General features: G+C 40.6%; 1 protein-coding gene and 1 pseudogene across 4 annotated transcripts in view; both read right to left on the bottom strand.

Annotated features, from left to right (window-relative positions):
- Window positions 1-24,095, bottom strand: part of LMBRD1 (LMBR1 domain containing 1) — a 90,698-nt gene that overhangs the window by 32,986 nt on the left and 33,617 nt on the right. For all 4 annotated transcript variants that reach the window (XR_013542048.1, XM_020785835.3, XM_020785834.3 and 1 more), the window contains exons 8-11: window positions 17,416-17,541; window positions 16,495-16,647; window positions 2,718-2,782; window positions 413-515 (exon numbers count right to left, since the gene is read on the bottom strand). Coding sequence is in view for 3 of the 4 variants with exons in the window: in XM_020785835.3 (XP_020641494.2) it covers window positions 413-515; window positions 2,718-2,782; window positions 16,495-16,647; window positions 17,416-17,541 (447 nt within the window). In the remaining variant the exon portion in view is untranslated. The remainder of the gene's footprint in view (window positions 1-412; window positions 516-2,717; window positions 2,783-16,494; window positions 16,648-17,415; window positions 17,542-24,095) is intronic.
- Window positions 9,869-10,021, bottom strand: LOC140703437 (U1 spliceosomal RNA; annotated as a pseudogene).

Here is a 24,095-nt window from a genome sequence, read left to right as displayed (position 1 = left end):
CCTACCTCTTTAGACTAGCTTCAAAAACTTAACATATTCTGTAGTTCCAGACAAACTAATAATTTAGCAAGGTGAAAAACATTCTCAATTAGTTTTTCCTTTCCGCATCAGTTCAAAGCAATCACATGTTTTCAACCAAAGCAGAAGTTCCTGACTCTTAAAAAGTAGAAGGGTCTTTGATGGGAATCAGCCTGTCCCAAATCCATAGTATTTCCTGCATTTTCCCTATGCAGTCAAGCTCCAAGACACTGCCTTGTTAAACAAACACATCTGTATTGCTTAAAAAAACAACTCAAGCATTTTATATTAGAATTCAAGTCCTGTATTTTCATTCAATTAATAACACAAATTAATATTTCTATATATTAAGGATTAATCCTTATTCTTACAACTTCTGTTATCTTCTACTCACCGTTTGGAGAACAGGTAGCAACATATTCAGTGGGTTGGTCAAGTTAGTTCCCAGGATTATAAATCCTGAATCTATGCCAGCTGAATGTAATGCTTTATCCAAACTGCAGGAAATTCACAAACGGGTTCTTTTTTTAAACCATCAAATATTTACACCATAGAGTACTTTGCACTGTATCCTTTCCAACAGTATTCAGGACACAGTGTAAGATTTGTTCATATTATTTAGGAAGCACAAAACCCTCTCTAACTTCAAGCTTCTATACAAATTCCACATCCTTTGAGTACATAACTGAAAGCTGCATCCATAAACAAAGAAATCAAAGAGAATCATTAATTTGACATAAATCTACTCAAAATGTCAGTACCCTCCTCGTCTGTTCCCAGTTCTTTATTTGCATGGAGAACTGTAGGACAATTCAAAAAGCCCAGAAACCAAAAGTGATTGGGCAGTATTTTTTCATTCTGTGATCACTCCCTGGCTTTATTCATGGCCTCCATTCTAGTAGTAGCAAAAGGTCTACCACAACCCATCCTTGTCTACCAGCATCCCATATATTTCTGAAAGCACTAATCACTCTCATTATGTCCCTGTTTTTTGTTTCAAACACTGAATTTGCTGCCGTCTCGGTCACATATTTATAAGTAAATGCTCTCCCCATATACTGCTGTAATCAAAATTATTCAAATCCCATTGCAAATCAGGTTTACAGTAGTGTCAAAATTTACAGACTTTCAGCTGTTTGCAATGAACATATCAAACAAAAACAATTGAAATAGCTCAATAGAACAAATGCTTCAAGTGGTTTCCCCAAATTCAACTGAAAATGCAACTTTTAATGAATTCCACAGTCTCAAAATGATTCAACCCCCTGAATAGAATCCCTCACAACAGCACAAATACACTAAAGCAGGTGTTGTCTCACCCATACCTGATGCAATGAATCAAGGGCTTCGTTAGTTGCACCAGGCGTGCTTGGGCTGAAACACATGAAATACCTGAACTGACTAGGGGTTGGGTGAGTGTCACATTTGACTGCATGTCCGAAATATGGCTAAGTCAAAAGAATGGTCCAAAAAGTTAAGAGATCATCACCCTTCACAAGCACAGAACAGGATACAAAAAGGTAGCAAAGGCACAAAATGTTCCTAGAGACACCACTGGAAGCATAGTTTGCAAGTTTAAAGTTAAAGGAACAGCAGCAAGACTTGGTGGCAACAGGCACTGAGGTTTCAGTTTGCACAGTAAGGTGCATGCTAAATGCAAAAGGTTTCCATGCCAGAACTACAAGATGTACACCAACAGCACAAGAAAAGGAGGTTCCAATATGCTTAAAATCATATAAATAAGCCACAGGAGTTTTGGAATTCTGTTATGTGGAGCGGCGAAAGAAAACAAACTTTTTGGCCTAATGGATCAGCAGTGTCTGGAGGAAGAAGAATGAAGTGTATGCTGACAAGGACAATCTGCCTACAGTTAAACATAGTGGCTCAGTAAGGCTCTGTGGCTGCTTTGCATCCTCTGGCACTGGAAACCTGTAACGTGTGAAAGCCAAGATGGATTCATTGAAGTACTAGGAAATCCTAAGAGAAAACCTCATGTCCTCTATGAAGAAGCTGAAGCTTGGGTGTCACTGGACCTTCCAACAGGACAATGAACCCAAGTATGCCTCATATTCCACCAAGGCTTGGTTCCTCCAAGATTCTAAAGAGGCCATCACAGTCACCTTGCTTGAACCCCATAGAAAATATCTTGGGGGGGGGGTTTCAAGAAGGTGGTTGCAGCACTCAAACCCAAGAATATCACTGGAGGCCATTGGTCATGTGGAACAGGCTAAGATTCCTCAGAAATGCTGCCAGAATCTGGTGTCTCGCTATGCATCTCGTTTGCAACAGGCCATAACAGCAAAAGGGGGCTTTACTAAGTACTAAATATGATACTGCAGAATTCATTAAAAGTTGCATTTTCAGTTTAATTTGGGGGAACCATTTGAAGCACTCACTGTGTTGAGCCATTTCAATTGATTTTCTTTGATTTGTTCATTGCAAACAGTTGAGAGTGTAAATTCTGACAATAAACTTGATTTGTAATGGGGTTTAATAATTTTTACAACCACTCTCTCTCTTTTGAGACTCTCAAGAAAGTGCTTGTTTAGAGCTCAACACATTATGAGAAAACTCTTTGAAAACATGAAGTAACTAGAACAAATAGCAACACATGAACAGTTGGTGTAAATTATACCTTCTCAAATCACCAACTTTCATGCACCAATTTTTCAAATACAGAATATACAATGCATACTTACTTTGACAAGAAGAGAGAAACAGTGAAAAGCAGGGCCACAAGGATGAAAAACACTCCCCATACAATCTGAAGGAAGGAAAATGATATTTAAGAGTAGCTTAGTAAATTTTCCAAAGTTTTCTGACATACTTACCCTGTTTCCCTGAAAATAAGCCCTAGTATGATTTTTCAGGATGCTTGTAATATAAGTCCTACTCCAAAAATAAGCCCCAGTTAAGTGAAACTCCGCCCTCCACCATTGTGGAGCAACCAGAAGAAGATAACATGACTGTAAAATAAAACATCCCCTGAAAATAAGCCCTAATGCACTTTTGGAACAAAAATTAATACAAGACCCTGTCTTATTTTGAGGGAAACACGGTATGTATTATAAAGACTAAATGAGATGGAGGGGTGAGAAGTCTGCTCATGAGTTTTTCCTCCCCATATGTTTCAGTGATTCATACTTATGTCTACACTTGATATTTCTAAAGTAGCAGCTGTGTTAGTCTAGTCCTTAACCTTTGTTACTCGGATGCTTTTGAAATGCAACTCCCAGAAACCCCAGTCAGGACAGCTGGTGGTGAAGGCTTCTGGGAGTTGCAGTCCAAAACTCCTGAGTAACCCAAGGTTAAGAACCAGTGGTCTAGTCTGCTGCAACAAATGGAAACAAAAAATATTTCACCATCTTAAAGACATACATTTTACTAGGCGTAAGCTGTGGAGAGCACTCCACAAAGGACGATTAATCTTCTTAGTCTTCAAATTGCTACAAGACTATGTCCTTGCACAGACAGTCAGTACTTTAGCAACTTTCCTTTGTAAACTATCTTTTATTCATGGAAGATCTACTCATGGGAACTATATTTTTAAAACTAACTTTTAAAAGGCACTTTAAAAACAACCCTTAAAAATAATCTTTCAATCCTGAATAAGATTACCATGTCCCAAAGACCACAGTGTTGTCTTTTACCTCTCTCTCTCTCTCTCTCTCTCTCTCTCTCTCTCTCTCTCTTTTTTTTTTAATGATAATTTTCTCTGAGCAATTTGAAATAGGTTTTCCATTTAAGGGACTAATCCTTTATTTGGTCTTCTCTTTGGAATCCTGCTCTTTAATTTGTCCATTTAGTTAGATGTAAAATCTGACCACCTCAGAGTGCCCACAGATATTTCACTGGCAAGAATAAATAAAAGATGACAAAGAATTTCATTTTGTGAATAAAAAATTCATTTTGCACATTATGTCAGAAAACCAGAGTAATCTCTGCAATTTTTAAGTTCAGCTTTCCGTGAAAGTTCTTAACAAGCAGAAATATCCAGAGCAATTCCTAACATAATCTTTCTTTTTCTCAATTGTATATGAACCCGAAAAAGAATATTCCTGTGATTAAAATGAAAACAGCAACACTTCCACCAAGAGCATCTGATCAAGAATCTAAAACAAGCAAAAGCAAAGCGTGCAGCTTATATACCGCCCCATAGTGCTTCAAGCACTCTTTGGGCGGTTTACAGGTTAATTACGCAGGCTGCACATTGTCTCCCCCCCCCCCGCGAGCTGGGTACTCATTTTACCGACCGCGGAAGGATAGAAGGCTGAGTTAAGCTTGAGCTGGCTACCTGGGATTGAACCCCGGGTCGTGAGCACAGTTTTAGCTGCAGTACAGCAGTTTAACCGCTGCGCCACGAGGCTCACTGAATCTCTGCCTCTCAGTCATCTCAAAAGAACACAGTGCCTGATTATGTAGATATCTTCTGATCTGCATGATTCTGGTGTCAAGACATAGAAATGAAAAACAATATTCCTAGTTCATGGCAACTTTTACCATTTTATTTATATTGAATACAATTATTGACAAAATGAAGCATTTACATATACAGTGGTGCCTCGCTTCATGACAATAATCTTTTCCAGGAAAATCGCTGTTAAGCGAAAACATCATAAAGCAAAAATAAAAAGCCAATTGAAACGCATTGAAAACCATTCAATGCATTCCAATGGGCTGAAAACTCACTGTCCACCGAAGATCCTCCATACGGCGGCCATTTTTGGTGCCTGTATAGTGAGGAACCCGTCCCTAAGCACAGCAGGGAGCCATTTTAAACACCCAGTGGCCATTTTGAAAACCCAACGATCAGCTGTTTTTGATCATCGTAAAGCGAAAATCGGTTCCCGAAGCAGGGAACCGATCATTGCCAAGCGAAATTCCCCCATTTAGACCATCGTTTTGCGATCGCAAAAACATCATCATAAAGCGGATTCGTCATAATGCGGGGCAATTGTTAAGCGGGGCATGACTGTACAGTTCATTCAAGACATAGTGGAGCAATTTTAGTTTAGTGAAAGCACACATTGTATTTTCTGTAACCAATGATCACTCTGGAAAAGTATTTTCCTCCACAGAAGTACAAACTACAGTGGGTTCTTTATCTCTACTGGCAGGAAGAGATACATTTAAACCTATTAGAATTGTTTATATATTTTTGTAGCATAATCTTAATTCTGTTATTTTACTATTTTCTGTTTTAAGAAAAGTATTAAGTTTGTTGGTAAAATGAAACAGGAAAAATGGCAAAGGGGAGCAAAGGGCAAATTAATGTTGAATTTTGAAGAGGAATAAATTTATCAGTGTGAATTTGTGTACAGTGGTGCGCCTCTTGATGACAATAATCCGTTCCAGGAAAATCACTGTTAAGCGAAATCATTATCAAGCAAAAAAAAAACACACCTCCCATTGGAATGCATTGAAAACCAGTTAATGCATTCCAATGGGAGAAATACTTCTTCGTCCAGCGAAGATCCTCCATAGGGGAAGTTATTTACGATCCCTGTCTTGTGAAAATAGGTCCAGAAAACAGTGGGGAGCCATTTTGCAAACCGCCGATCAGCTGTTTTTAACCATAGTCTTGCGAACTATCAGTTCGCGAAACAGGGACCTAATCATCGTAAAGTGAAAAAACCCCATAGGAACCATCGTTTTGTGATCGCTATAGCGATCGCAAAAAACACTTCTAATGTAAGATGTACTAATACCATACCCTCTATAATTATCCCCATTGTATTGATGGCCCCTGGATAGTGACAGACATGGTGACAATGGTTCAGGAATGGAATATCAAGTTTGTGACACGGTCCATGTCTGACCATCTAACTGTTCTGCTAATATACTTGTGTTTTCATGTTAAAGGATGCAGTGCCTATGAAGGATACAAATCTTTCTTTATTCATATCAGAGAGCTACACAATTCAAAATCTTGAGATGTGCATGAAACAGGCAAAATCAGAAACAAATCAAAACATCTGACCAGAAGTGGTCCACTTCAATGGTGCTATTTTGCTGTTCAGCAAATTAACACTTCTGGAAGTGAAGGATTGGCTGGCTTCCAACAGAGGCACAGAACGAGCATCCTTGAAGAGTGGAAAAGCACTGTGATTACAACTCAGGTGTCCCTCAGGCAACAGCATGTAGATGGCCAATCCTTCACTTCCAGAAGGATATAAGATACATTCCTGAGTTGCAGTACATCATGCATGCATCCCAGGTTTTTGGAGCACCAGCTATAAAGAAAAACCCGTGCTGAAAAAAAATCTTGAATCTGACTTCCAGATTAAATACACGACAAAGTCTCTCAATAAATATGCAGCAACACAGAAGCTGAGGAGCAACACAGTTTGAATTAGCTGCAGTATTCCAAATAGAAACAATCAGAATACTGCAAGGTCATCTTCTGACTCTGAGATTCATATAGTATTTTAACTGGAGATGGGCAAGAATCAGAAACATTGTGATTTGCTTTGATTCATGATTCATCAAGGTCACCAAATCATGAATTACAAATTTACATTTTTTTCTGACAAATCAATTTGTCAATTCTGTTTTTATTTTAAAACATTATAAAATGCCGCCCTCCAGCACCTAGGGACGCTAAATTCACAGGGAAGCTTCCCCTGACTCTTCTTTACCATCCCTTCAAGTGTGGTGGAGATTGGATTGATGACATCCAAGTCATACAGCCACAAAGTGGGTCCTGCCAGGGAAAGGGCCCTTTAGCAGGTGGCTTCGGAAACCCACCAAACTGGGATTGTAGAGGAGATTCAATAGAAGCTTCTCTGTGATTCTGGTGTCTCTAGGTATCCTGGGGGAAATTTCCCAGAGGGCCCTCTTTGTGGGTGTATAACTCGGACACCTGAAACCCAATCTTCACCAAACTTGGCAGGATTGTAGAGGAGAGTCAGAGGATGTTTCCCCATCATTTTGGTGTCTCTATTTATCTGAGTAGCCATTTTATAGCAAAACAAATGGATGCATTAAAAAAATCACTAAAAATTCATTGATTTGTATTAATCAGGGCAGCGATTCAACTCAACAAATTAGCGATTTTTGAACAAATTTAGTGATTCATTTCTTAATTCAGGTCCATCTCTAATCTTAACATCTGAAAAAATTATCTTCAGGTGCAACAACAATTTTGTCATGGCAAATCTAGATAAAAGGTTACAGTTGCATACCATGCAGGTTTAGAATGAGCAGTGAATATTCAGCATTGTTCAGATGGAATCTTGCTTATGCAAGTTAAAAATCCCTAGTGCCTTGGAGCTTTTATTTGTTCACTCTGCTACGGCATACCTTCATTTCTTCACACTCCTGCTGATGTTTTCCCAACAATAAATTGAATTTGTTGCTTATTTGTTCATCCTAGAAGTCTGTTCACACATTTCTCCAGCTGTCTACTCACCTTAATTTGATCTACTATTTGTCCAATTTTATCAGTAACTTCAACCATAAATCTTGTTCCTGTTTCCAAGTTAGCTTATACAGTTGCTGAATAGACTCTGACCCTATGGCACTGTATGGTTGTCAGTGCCTGTACCCTTCAGCACACTTCAGGGAAATTTGTTTCCTAGTAAATCAAAGGAACTTACTTCCAAGCTAAGAATCAAGAAGTAGTGTGCTGGACAGTTATCTAGTATACTGCAGTAAAAAAACAAAACAACACCCCCCCCCCCCATTTTCCACTTCTTGATCATAGCTACATAGCACTTCTTAGCTATTAAAAAGTGCAGAAATATGGTGAAGGATATCGGAATACAAAGTATATAAAGAACTAGCAAACACAGAAAACTCTGACTACACCATATATACCACCTAGAAATCAAACGTTGCCCAAAGATGCTTTACTTTTCATGTTACATAGTATTACAAGTAACTGCCTGTACATCTAGACTGTCAAGTGCAATATTCTATGGCTGCAATCCTGTTGCGCAGTTCTCCCTGCACAACAGGAATGTCACTGGCAGTGGCAGACTGCTGCTGATAAAAGGCTTGGGAAGCTTCAGAAGAGTCCCAGAAGCCGGCGATTTTGCCCCCTCTGACCCCTGGGGGGGCAGGGTGAGTCTCTAAAGGGTCCTGGAACACACCCTAGGACCCTGTGGAGGCTCGCCAGTCCCCCCCTCGGGCCAGAGGGGGCGAAATCACCACCTTCTGGGACTCTTTTGAGACTTGGGAAGCTTCAGAAGAGTCCCAGAAGGTGGTGATTTTGCCCCCTCTGACCCCCGGGGGGGCAGGGTGAGCCTCCAAAGGGTCCTAGGGTGTGTTCCATAAGATGGACCTCTCCATAAGGCTCACCAATTTTTAGGAGAAGAAAACAGATTATTTTTTCCTTTTTCTACTCCTAAAAATTTGGTGTGTCTTATTGAGAGGTGCATCTTATGGAGCGAAAAATACGGTATATACCACCTGCATTAACAGTGTTTAATGCAAAGATTATTCCATAGTTGCTGTACGGCATACCTTTACAGATAAAGGCCTGGAATCATTCTCTAGAGCAAATCCAATCTATGTTCCTGCAGAAAATCCTGGAAATACCAACTTCTGTGCCATAGGCAGCCCTCTGTTTAGAGATGGGCCAAAACATGGAAATCAACCCTGAGTGCTCACTGGAAGGACAGATCCTGAAGCTGAGGCTCCAATACTTTGGCCCTCTCATGAGAAGAGAAGACTCCCTGGAAAAGCCCCTAATGTTGGGAAAGTGTGAAGGCAAGAAGAGAAGGGGACGACAGAGGATGAGATGGCTGGATAGTGTCATCCAAGCTACCAACATGAATTTGACCAAACTCCAGGAGGCAGTGGAAGAAAGGAGGGCCTCGCATGCTCTGGTCCATGGGGTCACAAAGAGTCAGACACGACTTAATGACTAAACAACAACAACATTAGATATCAAATTCCAGGATCTCCTAAGTGCAGCAAATAAGACCTGTTCCCTCCTAAGCCACCTGATTCCTGTTAGGCAGGGCTAGAGGGCCCTATACTATCATCTATTACAATTGGCTCAAAAACGCAGAGTCTATTTCCTGGCCAGATTTAATGTAATGCCTTAAGCAGTATTATCTGGCAGGTTTCAGAGTATTCCTTACAATGAGAGAAATTGCTCTTGCGAGCTAGGAGTAACTGAGTCGTTGGTACACATATGTTTATATTGCCCTCACTATTCTGAACCCTGCACTCAATATCCGGGCTCAATATTGCTTAAGGTAAGAGGGTGGTCAGTTATAGACAGAATGTGTGTTCTGTTAAACAACAGGGTCGAAGACGGGGTGGAGAAAGTAGTATGCTTCTAAGCACACATAGTGAGCATGCCAAAAATAGCACAGTTTGAATCAGCATTCCTTCTCTGAGACAGGTTTAAGGATCTTCGGAGGTAATCACAGGGCTAATTACAACAATAAGATTTTAAAGTATTATTATTATAAGGTACATAGGATAGGGTGGAGAGTGTGTCTTGCAACATAAATAGTAAAACTACTTTCAATCTGAAAAAAGTTTGATATTGTTCCAGAAAGTTGCAAACAAGTCTTACTGAATGTACCGTATTTTTCGCTCCATAAGACGTACTTTTTCTCTCCAAAAAGGTGGGAGGGAAAGTATATGTGTCTTATGGAATGAATACAGTAACCCAGGGTTGAGCCACCACCACCCAAAAGCCTCCCACTGCCATGCTGGGAGGCCTCTGAATTGGCAGCAGAGACTGCTTGCTGTTTGGACCTCACCATTCTGCACTGCTAGCTTTCCAGGATCTGCTTCCTGCAGCCCACCTGGAAAACCAGCAAGGCCAATAAGCCTATGGCAGCAAGCAGTGAAAATAGCAAAGGACCAAAGGGTGGTTCTAGAAAGACCAGGGGAAACCATAAACACAGTCTCCCACTTAAGCAGTTGATTTTCCCACATTTGGGGAAATCACAAGGGTCAGCACATCCAAAGTGCAATAGATGAGCCTTACCCTGGGAAAACCACTTTTACAATAATGGTATCTCCCCTACCAGGTATGAGTTGGAATGTCCCCTAAACCTCCTGCCCCTTTGTGTGCCCTACCCTCCAAAGGCATGGTGACCCCCGGCTGCACCTCCTGATCAGAACAGGGCTGCACAGCCCCAATCCCAAAAGAGGCCAGGAGAGCTCTTCAGTGTTTTGGGGTGCCCTGCAGGACCCCCATCAGGGGCTAGATGTTCCTCCCACAATTCTTCAGTGCACAGATATTAGCATATCTGCCTGCTTGCATCACCCAATTGGCTTCTCTATTAGAGAAGGAAAGCAGGAAGGAGGAGTCTCTTTCCCCTCCCCTTCTGCAGAGAAGTTAGACCATGTGACCAACCAGACATGTGGAGAACCAGAGAGAGAGAGAGAGAGAGAGAGAGAGAGAGAGAGAGAGAGAGAGAGAGGACAGAAACAAAAGCTTCTAAAATTGCCAGTAAGTTTAATTGGCCTGAGAATGGCGAGGGGAAGATAAAATTACTACTGAGAGCCTGCTGGATGGGGAAAAGGTGGCTAGATATAGTTGTCTGTCATTCAGAGCTTGGTAGTAAGCTGCATCCCTTCCCCATAAATTAAGCCTAAAGAGAAGTAATTTTGCAGATATTTAAAATATTAAGGGACCTGGGGGGGGGGAGGCTAATGTGTATTTTAGCCAAATTTCATTCTGAAGCACAGAAAGGCACTAAGCACATGCAGAATAAAGTTCAAAAGGGAAACCAAAAGGGACCTAACACTCCTTTCCTTAATATATTACCGCTAGGGCTACAGGTTTTATTTGGTGTATTAGCTTGCCACAGTTTTTATGGACTCATCAGGAGCAAGGCAATTTGAATTGCAGAGGGCAGATCTGAATCACAGATCTGAATATGTGCAAGTAAAGCTTTGAAATCTTGAAAATGCTACTGTATTTTATCCTATTGTAGTCTCTAAAATTGGACAACCATCCATCAGATCTGCTCTGATTTGGATTCCTGCATTGAACCAGGGGTTGGAATTGATGGCCTTATAGGCCCCTTCCAACTCCATTATTCTATGATTCTGTGCTGCTTTGAGATTATATTTGTAAAAGGAAGCAGGCAATAGATGTGGTGATGAATAAGGGGCACATTTTTCTTGCAGAGTATGGGAACTCATTCTACCAGTGCAAAGCAGAAAAGGCTAGCATATAACATTCCTTTTAAACTAGAGGTAGTAAAATATGCTAAGGAGTATGGAAACAGTGAACATTGCAGAGACATTTTGGACCTCCTCATCTGAAAAAAATGATTAGAGAGAGGAGGAAACAGGAGAATCAGCTGCAAAAAGCTGATAAAAGTAAGCACACTTTCTGTGGACATGCTGCATGCTGCGAAGTAAAGAACTGAATGGTGGAGAGAGAGAAAACTATTGCTGTAAGGAAGGAAGGGAGAGAGTGGAAGTGAGGCATGCTTTGCTGTTTGCTTACACCTGTGCTGGTGGTGATTTCTTCATAGCTCTTATTGACTACCCAGCAACAATCTGTTTATTCATCTCTTTCAGTGCAATAACAATTCCTTATAAGTGTTAAAACTTGAGATGGTAATTCCCACTCATTGTGTGTCATCCTGCTGTACAAGTCTGCTTCATGATTCTCCACTTCTGGTACATATATGACTTGTGAAATGACATGCTTGAGAATACACCAGTCCCAAAACTGTACTGTTAGTAGCAAGAAAGACATGGATTTTGTTCCTCCTTGGTGGTTGATATAAAGCATTGTAGTGTTCTTGTCTGTGGCTATTGGAATAACTTTGCCAACTACAAATTGTTCAAAAGCTCTCACTGTGTTGTACACTGCAAGAAGTTTGAGGTAATTGGTGTGACAACATCCATCTACTGCTACTGACTTATGAATTTGCCAGAATATTTTTTTCCGGTTTTCCTCTCCTAAAAATGAGGTGCGTCTTATTTGGAGGTGCATCTTATGGAGCAAAAAATACGGTAGTTTTTGACTAGGTGTTTCATATATGCCAATAAAGGTTTTTTTGATTGACTGATTGAATATGAGGAGTCTATACAGGGATGCCCCTTCATGGATTGCTGCCTTGTCGTGGCGAAGGGGCTTGAGTAACTCAGAGAAGCTATGGGCTATACCGTGCAGGGACACCCAAGATGGACAGGACATAGTGGAGAGTTCTGACGAAACACAATCCACCTGGAGTAGGAAATGGCAATGCCACATCAGTATCGTTGCCAAGAACGCCCCATGATCAGAAACAAAAGGCTAAAAGATATGATGCTGGAAGATGGGCCCCTCAGGTCGGAAGGCGTCCAACATGCTACTGAGGAAGAGTGGAGGACAAGTACAAGTAGCTGCAGAGCTAATGAAGTAGTTGGGCCAAAGCAGAAAGGACGCTCAGCTGTGGACGTGCCTGGAGGTGAAAGGAAAGTCCAACGCTGCAAAGAAAAATACTGCATAGGAACCTGGAATGTAAGATCTATGAACATTGGGAAGCTGGATGTGGTCAAACAGGACATGGCAAGAAAAAACATCGACATCCTGGGCATCAGTGAACTAAAATGGACAGGAATGGGCGAATTCAGCTCAGATAATTATCATATCTACTACTGTGGGCAAGAATCCAGTAGAAGGAATGGAGTAGCCTTCATAGTCAACAAAAGAGTGGGAAAAGCTGTAATGGGATACAATCTCAAAAATGATAGAATGATGTCAATACGAATCCAAGGCAGACCTTTCAACATCACAGTAATCCAAGTTGATGCACCAACCACCATTGCTGAGGAGACTGAAACTGAACAATTTTATGAAGATTTACAACACCTTCTAGAACTGACAGCAAAGAAAGATGTTCTTCTCATTCTAGGAGACTGGAATAATAAAGTAGGGAGCCAAGAAATAAAAGGAACAACAGGAAGTTTAGCCTTGGTCATCACAAACACTCTTTTCCAACAACACAAGAGGCGACTCTGTACATGGAAATCACCAGATGGGCAATATTGAAATCAGATTGATTATATTCTCTGCAGCCGAAGATGGAGAAGCTCTATACAGTCAGCAAAAACAAGACCTGGAGCTGACTGCGGCTCTGATCCTCAGTTTCTCATAGCAAAATTCAAGCTTAAACTGAAGAGAGTAGGAAAAACCACTGGGCTACTCAGGTATAATCTAAACCAAATCCCTTATGAATACACAGTGGAAGTAAAGAACAGATTTAAGGAACTCGATTTGGTGGACAGAGTGCCTGAAGAACTTTCGATAGAGGCTCTTAACATTGTACAGAAGGCAGCAACAAAAACCATCCCAAAGAAAAGGAAATGCAAGAAAGCAAAGTGGCTGTTCAACGAGGCCTTAGAAATAGCAGAGAGGAGAAGGGAAACGAAATGCAAGGGAGATAGGGAAAGCTACAGAAAATTGAATGCAGACTTCCAAAGAATAGCAAGGAGAGACAAGAGGACCTTCCTAAATGAACAATGCAAAGAAATAGAGGAAAATAACAGAAAAGGAAAAAACAGAGATCTGTTCAGGAAAATTGGAGATATTAGAGGAACATTTTGTGCAAAGATGAACATGATAAAGGAAAAAAATGGGAGGGACCTAACAGAAGCAGAAGACATCAAGAAGAGGTGGCAAGAATACACAGAGGAATTATATTAAAAAGATTTGGATATCCCGGACAACCCAGACAATGTAGTTGCTGACCTTGAGCCAGACATCCTGGAAAGTGAAGTCAAGTGGGCCTTAGAAAGCGTGGCTAACGACAAGGCCAGTGGTGGTGATGACATTCCAGTTGAACTATTTAAAATCTTAAAAGATGATGCAGCTAAGGTGCTACATTCAATATGCCAGCAAGTTTGGAAAACTCAACAGTGGCCGGAGGACTGGAAAAGATCAGTCTATATCCCAATCCCAAAGAAGGGCAGTGCCAAAGAATGCTCCAACTACTATACAACTGCACTCATTTCACACGCTAGCAAGGTTATGCTCAAAATCCTACAAGATAGGCTTCAGCAGTATGTGGACCAAGAACTCCCAGAAGTACAAGCTGGATTCCGAAGGGGCAGAGGAACTAGAGACCAAATTGCAAACATGCCCTGGATTATAGAGAAAGCCAGAGAGTTCCAGAAAAAGATCTACTTCTGCTTCATTGACTATGCAGAAGCCTTTGACTGTGTGGACTACAGCAAACTATGGCAAGTCCATAAAGAAATGGGAGTGCCTGACCACCTTGTCTATCTCCTGAGAAACCTATACGTGGGACAGGAAGCAACAGTTAGAACTGGATATGGAACAACTGATTGGTTCAAAATTGGGAAAGGAGTACAACAAGGCTGTATATTGTTCCCCGGCTTATTTAACTTATATGCAGAATACATCATGCGGAAGGCTGGACTGGAGGAATCCCAAACCGGAATTAAGATTGCCAGAAGAATTATCAACAACCTCCGATATGCAGATGATACCACTCTGATGACAGAAAGTGAGGAGAAATTAAAGAACCTTGCAATGAGGGTGAAAGAGGAGAGTGCAAAAAACAGCCTGAATCTCAACATCAAAACAACAACAACAACAACAAAAAACTAAGATCATGGCCACTGGTCCCATCACCTCCTGGCAAATAGAAGGGGAAGATATGGAGGCAGTGACAGATTTTACCTTCTTGGGCTCCATGATCACTGCTGAAGGTGACAGCAGCCACAAAATTGAAAGACGCCTGCTTCTTGGGAGGAAAGCGATGACAAACCTTGACAACATCTTAAAAAGCAGAGACATCACCTTGCCAACAAAAGTCCGAATAGTCAAAGCTATGGTTTTTCCTGTCATGATGTATGGAAGTGAGAGCTGGACCATAAAGAAAGCAGACCACCAAAGAATTGATGCCTTCGAATTGTGGTGCTGGAGGAGGCTCTTGAGAGTCCCCTGGACTGCAAGGAGAACAAACCTATCAATTCTAAAGGAAATCAACCCTGAGTGCTCACTGGAAGGACAGATCCTGAAGCTGAGGCTCCAATACTTTGGCCATCTCATGAGAAGAGAAGACTCCTTGGAAAAGACCTTGATGTTAGGAAAGTGTGACAGCACAAGGAGAAGGGGACGACCGAGGATGAGATGGCTGGACAGTGTCTGCGAAGCAACCAACATGAAATTGACACAACTACGGGAAGCAGTGGAAGATAGGAAGGCCTGGCATGCTCTCGTCCATGGGGTCACGAAGAGTCGGACACGACTAAATGAACGAACGATACAGGGATGAGTTACAGTTGGATCTTTTCTCTTAGACAATTAAATGGCCACAACTTTTTCTTTGATATTCTAACATGACTATTCTTATCAGCAGACCTTCTGCTGCATTTCCTGGCCTGAAGCACTGGACAGAAGAGGAAAGTGAGGGAGGAAGTAAAACAGTGAATTCAAAGCACAGAGGCAGAGAACAGGCAAAAGAGGAAGGAGGAAGATAAAACCCAAAATAGTTGCGAAAGAATACGAAAGAAATATGAATGACTTATTGAAGCAGGAGACGGCAAAGCAATCTTCTGCATCAATGGAAGGGAGAAGCTAACTGAGGAGATGCCAAGAGAGAATGTTGCAAAAAACAAGTCCTGCCTTCTCAGTAAACACTTATGTATTTCAAAGACAATGAACCATTTCTGCCTGACATACTTATAAGTACTTTAATTATCAGTCTGCCTTACGACCTTTATTCTAATAATGTCTGGACTCAATCTGGGAATATGACAGTACCTGACATACTTTTGGTTGTAAAAATGCAAGCCTGAGAAACAGCTAGTGTGACAATATGGATGAGATCCAAAGACGTATTTTCAGATAATTTAAAAGCTTGAACTTATCCACCAGAATATGGCTTTATTTTTAGTATCAGACCTACATGCAAATCTGCTTTCACATTTTTATTTCCTTTCAGAGTCATTTCTGTTTTGCAGCCTGGGAGACAGTCAACAAGTATATGCTCAAAACATCCATCAGCACATAGGTAAAAGTAGGTAAAGGTTCCCTTTGACATTTAGTCTAGTTGTGTCCGGCTCTAGGGTGCAGTGCTCATCCCCATCTCCAAGCCGTAGAGCCAGCGTTTGTCCGAAGATAGTTTCCATGGTCAAGTGGCCAGCACGACTAAACATGGAACACTGTTACCTTCCCACCATGGTGGTACCTATTTATCTAATTGCATTCTTTCGAACTGCTAGGTTGGCAGGAGCTGGGACAAGCGACGGGAGCTCACTCCGTCTTGTGGATTCGATTTTACGACTGCTGGTCTTCTGACCTTACAGCACAGAGGCTTCTGCGGTTTAACCCACAGTGCCACCACATACCTCGGCACATAGGTGAGCAATTATTACAATTTATGAATTTAATGATTGTCTTTTTCTTCTTCTTTTCCTGGTCATCCTACCAGCATTACAAGGCCTGGCTGCCATTTAACTCTAACCAGTTATAAATATTGTAAAACACTACTACATGTAAGCAGCTTCTCCGAAGAATAAAATAGACAACCATACTTTTAGTGGCCTCATGGCTCCACAGAACCTTGTCCAGCAGCTTTTCTCAATATATTCCAAGCGACGCCCTCTCCTCCGAAGGGTTCTTAGCTTGTCCTCAAGCTGTTGCAGTGTTCGTCTATCCCGAGATGATAAAGGCCGGCCATCTTTGCACTAGATGAGAAGAAGACAGTGTAAAAACAAAAGATGCAAAGGCTGAATCAAATATGCATTATGAATAAATGAATTAAGTATACAATATTTTCCTTTATTTTTGCTAACTGAAAGCCACGTTACCTGTCGTGTGCTGTCAAGTCAGATCCAACATACACCCCTAAGAGGGCTTTCAAGGTAAGTGAAATATTTAAGGAGTGGTTTTACCGGTTTCACTCCCCCAGAGAGTTTCAGTGGCTGAGCAGGCAGACTTCCTGAGGCTTAGTCCATCATTACACCAAACTAGCTAACCCAACTGAAAGCCATACTCCTTTCAAATTCATTTCCAATTTTATCTGAGAGTAATTTTGAAAAAGGTTCTAATCAACACTTATTCTAGCACTTATTCACTTATGACTGTGACTAAATAAAACATGAAATATCATCAAGCCACAACAAAATGACTGGCTTCATATGGTTCCATATTCTTGATAATATTGTATATTTTGTACAACAAAATCTCTCTTGGACTATCACTGGCAACTCAAAGAACTAAAACACACATAATTATTTTTTTTTAGTGGTTAAGGTTAACTACGGCTGAGAAGGCATAGTTGGACAACTTGGGTCTCACTCAGGAGTTGCGCTCTCCCAAACAAATATTACGAAGTTTCTAGAACTCTTTTATTTTAAAGTTTTACAGTAAACTGTCACTTGTCAAAACTATCTAAAAAATTAGAATAAAAAATAAGTGAACTTTTCTTAGACATATTTTAAAACAACACTAACCTTGGCTTTTATCCTTTGTACACTCTGCTCAACCTCCTCAATATCTTCAGTGTTTTCCAAGCGCTCATAGCTAGCATTTCTTGTCCCCTTTATTAAGTTTAAAGGTAGAGCAGACATGCCATATGCCTAGGGAAAAATGGAACAATGTATTAACTGAATTTATTAATGGTAAATGATTACCTTAAGATGTAAAACACTAATTAGCATCATGAATCCAACACACAAACTATTTAAGCCACACTCGAATCCTCATGCCAGGGGTTATCAGTGCAATGCAATGAATACAGTGTTACCAAACAATGAAGAGCTTTGAAAAATACTTAATAGTCCAGGGCTAATATTAGCCTTTATTTCAACAGGAAAAAAATAATAAAATGTATACAACACCCTATACCTTTCATACGTAAAAAGATGAATAATGAGGACTGGGGAAGAGAGATGATTGCCATTTTGAGAAATAACCAATTGAAGTTGGTTTGCAAAACTGCAAATAATTGTTCAGAACTACAGCAGACTGATGAAGTCTACATAATGGCTGGAATCCTGTTGCATAAATGTATGCTTGTGCAAGCTGTTGACATTATCGGTTGTTGATTTTTATTGCCGATTAAAGGTTTTCTGTCCCTCCTCTCACAAGTTTCCAGGGCTCCCTATGGATCACTTTTTTTTACTACAGGAAGCCATTGGAGACCTCAGAAGAGGAAGAAGAACCTCTAATGCCCTGAAAATCGCCACCACTGATCCTGTTCACAGCAGTACTGATTTTCAAACATTAAAGGCTCCCCTCTGCTCATAACTGAGGTTCCCAAATGTTTTTCCAAATCTCCAGCCTCAGAACCTTCAGAGGACAGGGTGGCAAATAGGAAACTTTTGATTAGTGTCAAAAGCCCATGGCTGATGACATCATCTTGCACAGGCATAAATTTTTGCAACAGGATTTCAGCCACTGAATAGTAAGTCTGTTTTCTGAGCAAAGGAGAAATCTCTGAGACAGGCAAAATTTGGCCAGCAAGTGTGAAATTACTATTTTTTAAAAGAGTGATAGCAAGTAGCACAGTGTATCTACGGAAAATGAAAACACTATGCACTTTGGAACTCCCTCCCACAGGAGGCCAGCCTGGTTCCATCTTTGCTGTCCTTCTGCAAGCAGGAAGGGTGGTCTTCCTTTTTCTTCAGGAAAGCATTCCCTCACTGACCAGCCGCCTTGGTGTTGCTTTTTAGCATGGCATTTGCTTGCTCCATTTTAGTATTTGTATACTTACTCTCCTTAGCTTTAAATATTGTATTTTAATCATGTAAGTTGCGTTGGGTCATTTTTTTTCAAGGAGAAAGGCAGGGTAAAATATTTAAAATTAATGGATGAACGAACGAACAAATTAACAAACAAATAAATATTTGGTTAGCAGCAGCTGTTTAAGCTGGAAAGGCAATTATAACAGATTCAGTGAGTAGAAATTAAGTATGAGGTATGTGTAACACATCTTTATTAGAAAAATGCACACAACTTTTCAACATCAGCAACAAGTACACAAACAAAAATAGCAGCAAAAACATACACACACAAATGAAAACAGCAGAGGAAACAACTGCACATAAAACAACGTTATTTACTAAAAGCCTGGGACAACTTTGATTAGACACGTACAGTCAGTAATATGAATATTAAGCAGGTATCTCTGGGAAGAATATTCCACATCCTATGTATCCCCACAAAAAAGGTCTTTATCACCATTCTGGAAGCCTTTGAAAGTGAAGTACTCATGAAAACACTTCTGAATATAATCATAACAAGCATTATAGATAAGGGATAGCTAAAAAGTTACATAATTCATAGAATAGTGTATATAAAAAGGAATGCATTCTCCCCTGCAAAGCAAACCCAGTTAGAAATGGGAGTCAGGTTAAGTTCAGACAATTCTCCAATAAAACCTGATATAAAGATGTGTGGGGAAGGATATGCAGTTTTAAATAATTTGTGTGAAATATTCAAAATGCAATATTTGCAAAATATATGCAATTTGTGTAAAATGTGGATTCACTATCACCTAAAAATACCGCCCCTTCTGGCATGGTGAGGAGAAATTTTTGCAATTGTTCCTCAGAGGAGAGAAGTAAAGATTTACGACTCTAAACATTCACATGCTCAAACATCACCTGGTGCTTTGCAGAGGAAACCTAGTACCTCACATAGAAACAAATGACTACTGTGCACAGAATTCAGAGCTGATCAGGGAAAAAAGTGGGTGTTGTTGTTCTTGTACTTCAGTTGGGAAATCTTGAAGAAATTAAGATTTCTTTTTTTTTGCTGAGGACTTCAAAAACTATGAGTATACAAAATTTATAACAAGAATTTCAGTGAGCATTTGTTGTCTGAAACAAATGGGAATAAGACTTAGATTCCTTTTCAGACTGAAGTTGTGCTTAAACTGGTAGTGAAGCTAGTCCTCTTGTGGCAGGGGAAGGAGAGAAAGAGCTACCCTTCTGGAGCACTGCCTTTAGTAACAAGTAAACCTCCTCCTGGCCAAAACATAACAGATCTTAGACAACCTATCTGCATTAAAAAACACTATAAGTTGTCTTCAAGAAATAGAAATTGCAGGAACACAGAGCAAGGCAAGCAATAAGCTATAAAAGCTTCAAGACAAGGTACTGAAGCAGAGCAAAAATACTTCATAAAAATGAGCTTAGATTGAGGCTGAAACTGTCTTCCATTCAAACAGCAAAGAAACAGTACAACAGGATCGTACCCAGAGAATGAAAGGTTCTTATATCCAGAAAGCATAACTCCTGTGCTATTATGAGCCATTGCTTCTACTAGGGGGACGTGGTGGCGCTGTGGGCTAAACCGCAGAAGCCTGTGCTGCGGGGTCAGAAGACCAAGCAGTCGTAAGATCGAATCCACGCGACGGAGTGAGCGCCCGTCGCTTGTCCCAGCTCCTGCCAACCTAGCAGTTCGAAAGCATGCAAAATGCGAGTAGATAAATAGGGACCACCTCGGTGGGAAGGTAACAGTGTTCCGTGTCTAAGTCGCACTGGCCATGTGACCACGGAAGATTGTCTTCGGACAAACGCTCGCTCTATGGCTTGGAAACGGGGATGAGCACCGCCCCCTAGAGTCGAACACGACTGGACAAAAATTGTCAAGGGGAACCTTTACCTTTACCTTTACCTTTGCTTCTACTAAAGAACCCTAACTACAGTATTTTACTTTGATAAGTGGTCAAACAAGCAACCAAAGTCAAGTGATTAATTTTCCAGCCATACTCAAAATAGCCCAATACTCCTTGTTTTTACAGATGAAAAACCTGGGTATTGTTATACCACAAATGAAGTCTTCTGTGAAACACTCATGGGAAACATAGAACGACAGCTGCATAATCGCAAATCATGCAGTGGCTATTTTCCTAAGCAGGCATTTTTATTCATCCCAAGCTCCTTTTTACATAGCATCCCACATCCACTTCCTTCCTTCCCTCCCTCCCACCCACCCACCTACCTAATTTCTATCCCGCCCATCTAGACCAAAGGTCTACTCTGGGCAGTTGTTCATATTCTGCTTACACAAGCACCTCTATGAGCAAGTAAGCCAATGAAATATACCACTGTACCTTCTATACGAAAGGAAAATGAGGAGTCAATATAGTGCAAGAAGTGTATATTATAACTCTTGGCTACATGAAGATGGTATATATAAAGATGCAAATTTTGGTAAAGTAAAGTATCCAGGAAATAGGATCATCTGATGAATTTTTCTCATTCGAAATTTACAATAGAAATTAAAGATTAACATGCACATGCATAAGAATACATTAAAAGTCATACCAGCTAAAAATGCGCATTGTCTTAGGAAAGACTGTAACCATTCTACCAGTTCTGCACTGGCTCCAGTACAATGTATGGTGGGCAAAAGAAGTCAAATTTCTAGGTACTATTCACCACTGACCTTATAATGCAGCAACACTTTGCTGGAAGGGAAGTTTTTCACTGACCATCATTGAAAATTCCTTATGAACAGGCCAGAAAAAATACAATAAAATACTACACTGGAACTATAAACTAAAAAGTAGCAAGTCAGAACATATGATTCTTCCAAATGAGACATAATTTGCCATAAGCAAATACTGTAGATACTACTTTCTCAATACAAAAAACAGACTTCATTTCACAAGAATAAAAGCTTACCCGATGACAAACACAAGTAGTGGAGGCTTAGAATTATTTCCTAGCCCCCACATGCAATTAAATTGATAATTTCTATAATAAAGTCAGTACTGGTGTTAATACTGTGAAATTGGACTATTGACCAACACAGACTTCCAACTGACAGGAAGAGGGGAACTATCAGAGTTTACTATTTTATGTAAAGTATTATATGATTAAGGGTATAAGAAATGTAACCTTAGGCATGTGGATACAGTGGTGCCTCACATAGCGACGATAATCTGTGCAGCAAAAATCGCTGCAAAGCGATTTCGTCGCTATGTGATTTTTAAAGCCCACAGGAATGCATTGAAACCTCTTCAATGCGTTCCTATGGGCTTCAGACTCATTTTTAAGCGAAAATCCTCCATACGGCGGCCATTTTCGCTGCCCGGTAAGCGAGGAATCCATCCCAGAAAACAGGGGGCGGCCATTTTTTTAACCCAGCGGCCATTTTGGAATCGCCGATCAGCTGTTTAAAAATCATCACTTTGCGATGATCAGAAAGCGAAACAGGGTACCAATCATCGCAAAGCAATTTTTCCCCATAGGGAACATCGCAAAGTGATTACAAAAGCGATCGCAAAATCTTCGTCGCTATGCAATTTTGTTGTTAAATGGGGCGCCCGTTAAGCGAGGCACCACTGTATTACCATGGAAGTTTCAATAGCAAATACTATGGAATACCAGGGAAGTTGAACAACAATGAACTACAAGAAATCAATGTAAAAAATAAAAATCTACCATGAATACATAATTGCTTAAAAGCAGTGCTGTGTTTATTCCAGCTTTATTTATAAGAACACCAAGTTCATTCCAAAATACCTACCACAATTTCAGAAGTCAGACAGTGGTCTGGATAGTATTTGCTCATGATGAAGGTGGCACTCCAAAGTCCTACACAGCTTCCAGTTGCCCCATAAGCATACTTACAAAAGTAACAACTATGTAAAACAGTAAACTCAAGTGATGCCAGCACCAATATGTTGCAATGTAGAATCTTCCTACTCAGTGTTCTAAACAGCTAGCCATGTGTAATTTTTGAGTGCTCCAGACTATCGTCCAATTTTTGGTCCCCTGCACTGGGCTGGTTTGGTAAGGGGGAATCCCCGATTCCCTTTCAATTAAAATCAGTGCATTTCCACAGCTTCTGATGTTCCTGAGAGCATCTCAACATTTCTGTCTTCCTTCTGCTACAATAATCACTCAATGCTCTGTTAGAGAAAAAGATCATCCTTTTCGTTTTCTACATCCATGGTTTCTCCTTTGGCAAATAGAAGAAGAACAAAGAAGGCATTCTGAATTGAGGGACTGAAATCAAACACTAACATAGATCAGAAACTAAAAGAACTAATGCTGTTCATTAAAGGAGTCTAAATGATAGGTGCTCCAAATGAAAGAAATATCTTGCCCTTCTTTACATAAGCATCCATCGATGTAGCTAAAGCTTATGTATGACACTAAAATGTTTTCCTCCTGTTTAATCTAGTTTTACTTTGCTTATTTTATTAGTTTTTTGTTGATTATGCTTTTTTCTTTGTGCTTAAAACTCCCTTTCCCTAACACAATTTATAAAGGTCTCTTTACTGCAGTTCATAAATCACCAGAAGTCCATCATGTTCCCATATCATCAATGGGCAGTATCCCATTACAGTGGTGCCTTGACTTACAACCATAATCCATTCCGGAAGATGGACATAACTCGAAATGGTTGTAAGTCGAAGCACCATTTCCCATAGGAATGCACTGAAATGCAATTAATCACACATAAAAAATCACTGCAAGACTCATTGAAAAGGTGATTAATCCCTTCAGGCCGAAGGGGGGAGGGAAGAAAAGCAATCAAGCATGCAAAACCCATCGGAAATGCACAGAAAACAAATGGAGCAGATCGAAAATGCACAGAGAACAAAGGGACCAGGTTGGAAATGCACAGAAAAAAGGGACCAGGTTGGAAATGCACAGAAAACAAACAGAGCAGATCGGAAATGCAAAGAGAACAAAGGGACCAGGCCGGAAATGCACAGAAAACAAAGGGACCAGGTCGGAAATGCAAAGAGAACGAAGGAAAAAGTAAAGGAAGCATGCAAGACCATTGGAAATGGGGGGGGGACCCAAAAAGCAACCAAAACTCCCAAGACCCATCAGAAATGGGGGGGGAACCGAAAAAGCAACCAACCCCCCCAAGACCCATCAGAAATGGGGGGAAAAACCCAAAAAACAAGCAAACACCCCAAGACCCATCACAGCACAGAAACATAACCCCCCCCGCCCAAAACCACATTACATAAACACCCAGAACAGTTTTTTAAAAAGCAGAAAACAGCACCGTACCTTACCAGGCAGCCTTCTCCGATCACACACTCTCTAACTGCTGAGGTGAAAGAGCTACAAAGAAGCAGCCTTTTTGCCACGTACAGGTAGAAATTTGAATTTCCCACCTTTTCCCCCTACCTTTTTCTGTTCGTAAGTGGAAGTTC

This window comes from Pogona vitticeps, chromosome 1 (genome assembly GCF_051106095.1).
Source record: "Pogona vitticeps strain Pit_001003342236 chromosome 1, PviZW2.1, whole genome shotgun sequence".
NCBI lineage: Eukaryota > Metazoa > Chordata > Lepidosauria > Squamata > Agamidae > Pogona > Pogona vitticeps.
The sequence above is the reverse complement of the archived record's forward strand: the minus strand, read 5'-3'. Positions and strand labels throughout refer to the sequence as shown.